Source organism: Mus caroli, chromosome 11 (genome assembly GCF_900094665.2).
Source record: "Mus caroli chromosome 11, CAROLI_EIJ_v1.1, whole genome shotgun sequence".
NCBI classification, from domain to species: domain Eukaryota; kingdom Metazoa; phylum Chordata; class Mammalia; order Rodentia; family Muridae; genus Mus; species Mus caroli.
This window is the reverse complement of record NC_034580.1, coordinates 46,643,935-46,654,320: the sequence shown is the minus strand read 5'-3', so window position 1 is coordinate 46,654,320 and position 10,386 is coordinate 46,643,935. Positions and strand designations below refer to the sequence as shown.

The window sequence follows — 10,386 nt, the reverse complement described above, 5'->3', positions numbered from 1 at the left end:
AGTAGCTGCCTCAGACACACCAGAAGAGGGCATCGGATCCCATTACAGATGGCTGTGAGCCCCCATGTGGTTGCTGGGAACTGAACTCAGGACCTCTGGAAGAGCAGTCTGTGCTCCTAATCACTGAGCCATCTCTCCAGCTCCCTGGTTTTTGTTGTTATTGCTTTGTTTTACTGCTTTTAGGTATGTGGCTTGAGATTTTTATCATAGATGTTCTTAAGTGAATGTTTGATTAAAAGTCATCTTCAGCCAGGAGTAGTGGCACGTGCCTTTAATCCTAGCACTCAGGAGGCAGAGGCAGGTAGATCTCTATGAGTTCGAGGCCAACCTGGTCTACAAGGCAGTACCAAGATGAGAAACTGTCTCTAAAACACAAAGCAAAACAAACCAAAGAGTTTCCTCTTCATCCTAAAGAAGCCTGCCTGGATCTTGGAATAAGGAGTGGGGGCGTGGAGAGATGGCCAGGAGTGAAGAGCACCGGCTGTGCTCCCAGGGGACTAGGGTTCCTTTGCTATCACTCACATCATGGCGGTCACAACTGTCAACTCCAATGCTGGGGGATGCAGTGCCCCCTTCTGGTCTCTGTGGGCACTGCATACACATGGTGCACATTTTCTTTTTCTTTCTTCTTTTTTTTTTTTGGTTTTTCAAGACAGGGTTTCTCTGTGTAGCCCTGGCTGTCCTGGAACTCACTCTGTAGACCAGCCTGGCCTCAAACTCAGAAATCCACCTGTCTCTGCCTCCCGAATGCTGGGATTAAAGGCGTGGGCCACCATCGACCAGTGTGTAAATAATTCTATGTAGGTACCCATACATACAGAAAACAAACTTTAAAACAATAAAACAATCTTTTTTTTTTAATTGTTGAATTCCACTCAGAGCAAATATATTTTAGTATGGTTTTGAGGTAACTATTAATGAAATCAAGGTTAGGATAAATTTGTATATGTGGTTACTGCTTGCTTCTTGGGTCTGACAGTAGTTTTAGATTGTGTTCTTTTTCTGTAATACTTCGTAGCCAGCATTAGATAGTAAATGAGTTAGGTAAGATGTACTTCCGCCCAAGGTTGTGAAACTCAGGGCATAATACGTTTCAATCAGCAGCACACATCTGTGAAGGACTTTGTCATCTGCTTGGAGCAGGTAAAACCAAAGTAGCTAAGATCACACTGATATCACTAAGTATGTTGCATAACCAACCAGTTTCTACTTCTCTTTGGTCTTAAAGGTCAGAAAGTCTGTTTGGGGGTAAAAATAAAAGCAACCCACAAACTACTTGCCCAGAAAGGACATTTGAATTATTCACCTTAATGGAAACTCCCGTAACGTAAACTGCCTTTAATTTTTTGAACTCAGGGCTTCTTCCTACAAGGTTAGGGAAACTCTTTATGAGTAACCTACATATCTAACCCCTTTTAAAGAAACTGAGTCCTGGTAAATTGCTCAGGCTGGTCTTGAATTCAAGATCTTCCTGCCTCACTTTTCTGTATCCAGAACTACAGGAGTATAATACCATTACAATTACCATTTTAAATATGTTATTTAATCCGGGGCCTCGTTTTTTTTTTTTTGTTTTTTTGTTTTTTCGGGACAGGGTTTCTCTGATTAGCCCTGGCTATCCTGGAACTCACTCGGTGGACCAGGCTGGCCTTGAACTCAGAAATCTGCCTGCCTCTGCCTCCCCAGTGCTGAGATTAAAGGCGTGCGCCACCACTCCTGGCTCGGAGCCTCAGTATTAACTAAATACTTGTTATTATAGAAGTTGCGTAGCTCAGTGGTAAATTAAGGGCTTCCCTAGGACATTGGACTCCATTGTCAACACTGGGATAGGAGAGGGATGGATTCCCGATCCATGTGTGGTGGATGTACTTCGGAGTGACTATGCTACGGACAGGCTAACGTCAAAATTAATCTTAATCCTCCAGTTGAAAAGAAGAGCTTCCTCCTTAGCGTCATCAGACATTTTAACCTTGACCCAGCATCTTCACTCCAGCCCTGGCTGACCTGACTAGGCCGCCTTCGAACTTAGAACACTTCTGCCTCGACCTCCTGATTGCCGCCATGTCCGGCCCATGACACTTTGACAAACACAGGTAATTGAACACCTCTTTTTAAAATTCTCTTGCACTCTACACCTGGCATAGCATCGGCTGGGCCACCAGCGGTAGCCGAGGACATCGGTCGTCTCAGGTAATCCTCAGAGAATCCCGGAAGAGGAGCCGGGTCTCTCCCGTCCCACCCAATCGATTCTAAAAGTCCGCACCACCCCTGGGACTGTCAGCAAGGTGACGTTCTCCACGCCGGGGATTTTCGCAGTGGTGACACAGGCTACTTCCGGCGGGCCGCGGGAGTCCGTGACGTGGCAGGCGAGTCCGTGCACGGTCCTCCGGGCCGGGACACGGGACTGTCAGGTGCCCTCGGGGCAGCTCCCCGGGGACAGAGAGCACGGCCGCAGCCTCCAGCCGGAACCGGAAGTGCCACGTGTCCCCACTGTGCCTGCGCGGCCGGCGGCTCCGCCCAGGGCCTCCCTCCTCTCCGGGTTCGGCTGCCGCCTCCGAGCCCGGCGTTCCCAGCCCCGCCGGCCTGACTCCTGAGCCTCTCCGCGCCCTGGCCGGGTCGTGGCCGCCGGCGGGCAGAAGACACCCACACGCCATGCCTCGACTTTGACGTGCCACCCCCGCGTGTTCCGCTTCTCCGGCCTCCAGATCCCCTGCCCTCGGTTTTCCTGTTGGAGCTCTTTTTTAGGCTGGGCGCTGCGGTCGACCCCGACGGCTCCGTCTTACCCTGAGATCCCCGGGCGCCATGGCCCAGCCCCGGATCCCCGCTGCCCGCGGTGCCGCAGCTAGCCTCCAGGCCCAGAACGGAGCCGCCTCAGCCTCGGGGTCTCCCTACACCAACGGTGAGTGCCGCACGGGGGCGGGGAGGACGGCAAGGCTTGGGCCGGGGACAAGTCCCAGCCAGGTCTACCGCGGGGAGTGGCGGATGATGGCCTGGCCCCGTGAGCCGCGGTGGACATGCACCTGCAGATCCACGCTGGTGGGACAGTTTCATGTGTATTTATAGGTTCAGCCTGCAAACAGTAAGCACCTGCAGTATGCAACGTCTGAGATAAACAAGAGGTGAACAAGAATCGTAGACGAAATCAGTTCCCAGAACTGCCTTATGGAGGTCATAGTGTCTGGGTGTCATCACGCTCTGCGCCACCTCAGTCCTGTGTCCTGGAGGGCAGGGTTCATCTCGGGTCTGCAGGCTCGAAGTGCAGGGGGGTGGCGGGTCAGTGCTTATTAATACGAATTTGCAGAGATGAATGAATGACTCCGTCTTTGGCAGATCCCTTTAGGACTTGCTCATCTCTGCAGGGATCTTTCTTCAAGGATCTTCTTCCTACGACTGTCCTTGGGCCTCCTGTTTAGTTTTTCAGTTGTGGAAGAACCAAATAGATGAGTGGCTAGGGCTTCGTTTCTAGGGACCTCCTCTTCATTTAGAATGTAAGTCACAACTCTCTGAACCCTAGAGAGCGTACATCTGGCACTATAATTTATCATTTGGCGGGAGAATATCTTATAATTGGATACCTCTTCTAGGATTCCTGAAGCCTTCCTACAGCGTGATTTGCTAAGCTTATTTTAATTGATATAATAAAGACTCATTTTCTGCCTACTTACAAATTAGCCTACAAATCTTTGCTTTATGCGAAGAAGACAGGCAGAATAATACTAAAGTACTTACTGTGCCCATTTGAAGTTGGAGAAAATAGCCAGTGACTAAAATTGCTGGTTACAATGTATTTAGAGAAGAGTACTGTTTTCTTTACAAAGAGGGTTCTTTGTAAGACTTGAAAATGTCTGTGGGTAGGCAGCTCTGTGGGCAGGGCACGAGAAGCTGAGAATCACTGACAGGTTTTTAACTTGAATTGTTTCTTAAGTTTATAGTAAGAGATTATGTAAGCTACATTTTCTTCTGTGACACTGACATTTGCCGAGAAGATGCAATCATTCACTTCAAGGTGAAAACAACCGAAGATGTCGCCTGTGTGGGTTTTGCTTACGAATTGCACTTAAATCACAAATCCTGTAAATGTGCCCTAAGCTTACATGCAAGGAGAGCGGTGAGGATTTTGAAATGTTTTTGCAGGAATTGAATCAGTATGTTAGGCTCTGTTGGAGATATTCCATTGCTAGCTAGCTGTTTGTTTATTTATTTATTGACACTGTCTCGATCTTATCTCCAGTTGGCTTGAAACTTGTGGCAATCCTCCTGTCTCAGCTGCTCTAGTGCTTGCATTGCAGAGCTGGAATTTCCATAGCCCACTTACTTTGTTAATTTGGTCAAAGCCAAACATGCACCTGTTGCACATCTATGTTCTGACCTTGGGCATAAGAGTGCGCCCCTGTCTGGGTTGTTTAGAGCCATTTGGGAATTCAGATATGGAATTGTGGTTCAGGATGGTAGCAATTGTTAAAAACTCCAATAGAAGGAGTAGAGATAAGACTGTAAGAATAAAGAGCTTGAGTTGACACTTTTGCCTTTTTTTATTTTTGTTGTTCTTGATTGTTAGGGTGATTTTTTTTATTCTATTTTATTTTATTTTTACTTTTGAGGTTATCAGATAATTGCATAATTTATGCCTTCCCCTTCCTCCTCGGCCTTTTATAATAACCTTCTTTATTATTTTTGTTTTATTGAAGTGGGGTTTCTCTGTGTAGCAGCCTTGGCTGTAGACTAGGCTGTCCTGGAACTCAGATATTCACCTGCCTCTGCCTCCCAAGTGGTGAGATTAAAGGTGTGTGCCACCACTGCTTGACTGTAATAACCATTTTTAAAGTTTTTTTGTGGTTTTGTTTTGAATTAAGATCTTACTTTATAGCCCTGGCTGGCCTGAAACTTCCTATGTAGATCAGGCTGGCCTAAACTCAAGAGATTCACCTGCCTCTGCTTTCCAAGTGCTGGCATTAGAGACTTGTGCCATCAGAAGAAGCTCACCTCAATCTCTTCTAATAGCTTTGTGTGTGTGTGTGTGTGTGTGTGTGTGTGTGTGTGAGTGTGTGAGTGTGACAGGCTCTCACTATGAAGCCATTGGGGTTGGCCTGGAGGAACTCACTGTGGAGGCCAAGCTGGCCTCAGATGCTCAGAGTTTCCACCTCTATCTGCTGAGCACTGGGATGGAAGGGTGCCCATTTGTGAAGTGTGTTTTTAGTGGAAGTGTTGTCAGTCAGTGGCTGATCTCCTGGGTTAAGTGGTTGTTTGTTCATCTTTAATTCTGAGAATAGGGTTGTGGTACCGAATGTAGGCTCTGAAGGTGAAATGGAGAACAGTCGCATGCTGCAATCTATGCTTGCTAAACTCATGCAAGTCAGTAATTGCTGCTTACACATTCTGTTTGGGTTTTGTTCTGTTTGAGACAGGGTTTCTCTGTAGCCCTAGCTGTCCCCTGGAACTGGCTTTTTATACCAGGCTAGCCTTGAACTCAGAGCACGCCTGGTAGTTATATTTGAAAAAAATCTTAAGATGGTGGTTTAATGTACATGTATAAGTTAACATGTTACAGTAGTTATATCTTAAGATATCCTTTAGATTTAACCAAAACACAGCAAGAATGGCTATTTTTATTTTCTGTAAATTGCTTTTTTTGCTGTAATTCTGACACTAAGTCATTTTGCTCTGTGATTATTATTATGTTGTATTATAATCTGTATTATCTAGAAATGTTTTTAATAATGATTTGTTTATACATATTTCCATTGCAAAAAATCGATAGTGAAGCCTCAATCCTGACTGCCATGGTCAGGGTAAAGGAGATAAGGGCTCCGTCACTGTGTACATCCTTTGCTGGCTGTTTGAACCAACTTGCCAAGACAGTTAGAGACTGAAGCTTTGTTAACATGATTTCTTTGTAAGATTTATGTAATAGTTACCTTTTACATATAGAACTAAAGCTGAGAGAGATAGTATTCTTTCCCTTTCCCCTGATAGACTCTTAATTTTATGAAATAATGTCTGACGTCCCTCGGCCTGTAAGCCCTGTAACTTAGAGCCCCTCACAGTGTCTAGCACATTGAAGAGTCACTAATTTGGGGGTTGAAGAGATGAATCAGTGGTTAAGAGCACCTGCTGCTGTTGCAGAGGACCAGAGTTCAAATCTCAGCACCCACATAGTAGCTTCCATAGAACCGTTTCTAACTTCAGTTCCAGGGTAGGGACCCATCACTCTCTTCTGGCCTCTGTGAGCACCAGGTAGGCCTGTAGTGCAATATGTATACACACAAAAAATACCTATACTTTTTTTTTAATCACAGTTTTGTTGAACAAAAGTTTTAGAGTTAGGTGTTTTGCTGTTCATTTCAATGAATATATATTGATTTATTTATAGTAAGATTAGAGCACATTTTCAACTTATAGTTCAATTTATTTATTTTAAATCTTATGTGTGTGTGCACGCTGTGTGTGCTGTGTATGTGTGTATGGTGGGAGTTGGGTCCCCTGAAAGAGCAATACCTGCTCTTAACTTCTGAGCCATTTTTCTAGCCCCCATTTTCAACTTAAAAAATATTTGTGTGTGTTCATAAATTCATGTTTCTGTATGTGTGTGTGATATACATATCTATACCCCATATATATATATATATATATATATATATATATATATATATATGCCACAAATGTGAAGGTGCCCTCAGAAAGTAAAAAGGAGCATTAGATCCCCTGGAGCTGGAGTTACAGGCAGTTGGCAGTTGTGAGCCACTTGATATGGGTGCTTGCCACTGAATTTGGTCATCTGGAAGAGCAGCAAGTTCTCTTAATGGCTTTCGTCATGAAACAGGCTGTGACTAAAGGAGATGTCTTGTCTCTTCCACTGGTTATTGTGGCTGAGCTCCATTGTTTTCAGAATGGGCAGTAACTCAGCTCCCAAAGCCATCTCTGTACCTCTATAAGCACTTATCACATTGTAGGCCAGAGATAACACGCAGAGTAAAGCACCTCTTTAGCATGTACAAGACTTTAGGTTCAGTGCCCTGCACTGCAGAAGCCACAAGAGTGTAACACTTGCATGTAGTAACTATTGAACTGCTTCTTCTGTGTCTGCTGATAGAGGGAGGGCTCTGGAGAGACATCGTAGCAGGACCTAGTGCTCACTGTTCTGTGGCAGTGCTCTCAGGCACTAGCCAGTGGCACTGGGAATATCATCCAATAACTTACCTACTCTTCTGATCCCAGGACCCAGATCCTTGAACTAGTGTGAGACCCGGGGATCAGGGCCTTATATTTGCTTCCTTTATAACTACAACAAATAGTTGCTGACAATTTTTAAGACTACTTCTTGCTTTATTTCCCTGTTTTTTTTCTCTCTAATCTGAGTTTTAAGTAAAGGGTAACTGACTAATTTTCTTCCTTTCTCATTATTTCTCTCTTTCTTTCTTTCTCTCTCTCTCTTTCTCTTTCTTTCTTTCTTTCTTTCTTTCTTTCTTTCTTTCTTTCTTTCTTTCTTTCTTTCTTTTTTCATTAGTATTCTGCTCCTATTCCAGCATGGACTTTGCTTTTATTGTTATTCTCTGTCAGTCCTCTCTTTCCTCTGTTTGTATGCATCTAACAGGCGCTTATGCTTGGGAGGCAAACACTCCACCACTGAGCCAGATCTTGAACTGTTCATCAAAGTCCTGTAGATCCCGAGTTCCTCCTTTTGTTCCTGTTTTGTTTTGTGGTGCTGAGGAGCAAACCTGAGCTCACCATGCTAGCTACAAATCACTTCATTGCTGAGCTACAGCTTCAACCCACCTCCACCCTGTGTGTGTGTGTCTGTGTGTCTTTGAGTGTGTCTTGTGTGTGCGCTCACCATCAGAGGCCAGAAGAGGGTGTCTAATTCCCTGGAGCTGGAGTTACATGGAGTTGTGTCACATGACGTGGGTGCTGGGAGCTGAACTCCAGTCATCTGAGAGAGCAGGGTTTCTCTGTATAGCCCTGGCTGTCTTGGAACTCACTCTGTAGACCATGCTGGCCTCGAACTCAAAAATCCGTCTGCCTCTGCCTCCCGAGTGCTGGGATCAAAGGCGTGAGCCACCACGCCCGGCTTTAGAACAGATTCTTACTGCGTAGACATGATTGGCCTATACCACTCTTATCTAGAACAGGCTGGCCTTTCTTGAACTTGATGAAATCCTCCTGCCTCTGCCATCAAGATGTTTTGAGTTACAAGTGTACGCCATTATATCCAGGTCATACCAGTAGTTTCTAAAGTCCATTACAAAATCTGTGTGAACTATCAGTACACGAGGCATATGCTCTTTCAGGTGCTAGGATTCTGTTGAGTGAGTTATTTACTTATTTTTGGTCAGTTGGGAGAAGTGAAGTAGTGTCTTCCCATTGTAGCTCAGGCAAGCCTCCAACTCATAATGGTCCTCTGGTATTTGCCTCTGAAGTACTGGGATTACATGTGTGAGTTACCTAGCCTGGCTTCTATTGAATCCTGTAGAATAGGCATTTACTAAGGTTAGTCCTGGGTCTAAATCTGTACCCTCATTGCAGGTTCTTCGTTGATGAGGAAGCTGCTGGTGGTGTGAAGCACTTTTCTGCACTGAATTGACCCTCTTTCGCTTTACTTCTTCATCTAATTTGACCTCTGTGGTGGTTTAAGTGAAAATGTTCCCCGTAGGCTCATAGAGTGTGGCACTATTAGGAGGGTGGCCTTGTTGGAGTGGTTTTGGCCTTGTTGGAGGAAGCGTGTTAACAGGGGTGGGCTTTGAGGTTTCGGATATTTAAACTAGGCCCAGTGAGCCTCTCTCTTCTTGCTCCCTGTGGATCCATGTGTAGAATTCTTGGTTCCTTTTCTTTTCTTTTTTTTTTAAACATTTATTTATTATATGTAAGTACACTGTAGCTGTCTTCAGACACACCAGAAGAGCTCCGGAGTCAGAGCTTGTTATGGATGGTTGTGAGCCACCATGTGGTTGCTGGGATTTGAACTAAGGACCTTTGGAAGAGCAGTCGGGTGCTCTTACCTGCTGAGCCATCTCACCGGGCAGCCCCCTCTTGGTTCCTTTTCTATTGACAGGTCTGGCTGAGATGTCTCCATGCTTCCTGCCATAATTATAGACTAAACCTCTGAACCTGTAAGCCAGCCACAATTCAATGTTTTCTGTTATAAGAGTGTGATGGTTTGAATATGCTTGGTCCACTATTAGGAGTTGTGGCCTTATTGGAGGAAGTATGTCACTGTGTAAATGGGCTTTGAGGACTCCTATGGTCAGGCTCCACTCAGTGCAGAAGAGACCCTCCCCTCCTGCCTGCCTGCAGAAGACAGTCCTCTTGCCTGCCTTCTGATCAGGGTGTAGGAGTCCAGCTTCTCCAGCTCCTCCAGTATCTGTCTGCTTGCTGCCATGCTTCCCATCATTGGTAATAATGGACTGAACCTCTGAAACTGTAAGCCAGGCCCAATTCAATGTTTGCCTTGCTCATGATGCCTCTGCACAGCAATAGAAACCCTAAGAAAGCCTGTTTTCACGTGTTCCCCATACTGTACTACCTGGTTAATAAAGTCAAAATATGTGCATCCCAGCTCTTGGCGGGCAGAGGCAGAGGATCAAGGAGTTCAAGGCCAGCCTCTCCTACATAATGAATTCAAGACCAGCTAGGGCATAGGAGACCCTCTTTTGAAGAGAACAAGAAAGACAAACACCCCAATCCGGTGGGGCCACAGAGAGGGCTCAGTAGTTAAAAGTACTTTTGCTCTGATCAGAGGATCCAAGTTCTATTCCCAGCACTCATACGAAGCAGCTCACAACCACCTGTAACTCACATCCAAGAGGACCCACCACCTCGGTGGGCACCTGCATTCCATACACATACAGATAACATATGCATAATTAAAAGCAATAAGAAATCTTTAAAAAACAAAAACTGGGAAAAAAGTATTTGGGTATTTATTATTTTTGGTTTGATTTAGTTTTTGAGACAATGTCTCTTTATGTAACTCTGGCTGTCTTAGAACTTACTATGTAAATCAGGCTAGCCTCCAGTTCTGAGATACACCTGCCTCTGCCTCCCTAGCACTGGATAAAAGGTGTACATTACCACGCCTAGTATTTATTTAGGGTTTTTAATGCAGTCTTACTGGCAGAATGAGGAGATGGACAATAAGGGGAAACAAATGACTTTAAGAAATAGCTGCCCCTCCCCCCAGTTGCTTTAAGATAATGGAATGCAGAAACAATGAGCAAGGAATTGGTGTGAAGGGAATGTTGTGTGGATGGAATGTTACTGCAGGTGTTTCTAAGCACCTGTGAGGTTGGTGGGGCGAGAGGGGCACTGCTTCCTGGAGGACACTTACTGTTGGGAGGGGCACTGCTTCCTGGAGGACACTTACTGTTGGGAGGGGCACTGCTTCCTGGAGGA

The 10,386-nt window shown here is 45.3% G+C and overlaps 1 protein-coding gene across 2 annotated transcripts in view; it reads left to right on the top strand.

The window, feature by feature from the left end:
- The first annotated feature begins 1,825 nt into the window (after positions 1-1,825).
- Sec24a (SEC24 homolog A, COPII coat complex component) overlaps positions 1,826-10,386 on the top strand; it is a 65,805-nt gene continuing 57,244 nt past the window's right edge. For both annotated transcript variants that reach the window (XM_021175567.2, XM_021175566.2), the window contains exon 1: positions 1,826-2,899. In XM_021175567.2, coding sequence (XP_021031226.1) covers positions 2,803-2,899 — 97 coding nt within the window. In that variant the 5' untranslated portion in view covers positions 1,826-2,802. The remainder of the gene's footprint in view (positions 2,900-10,386) is intronic.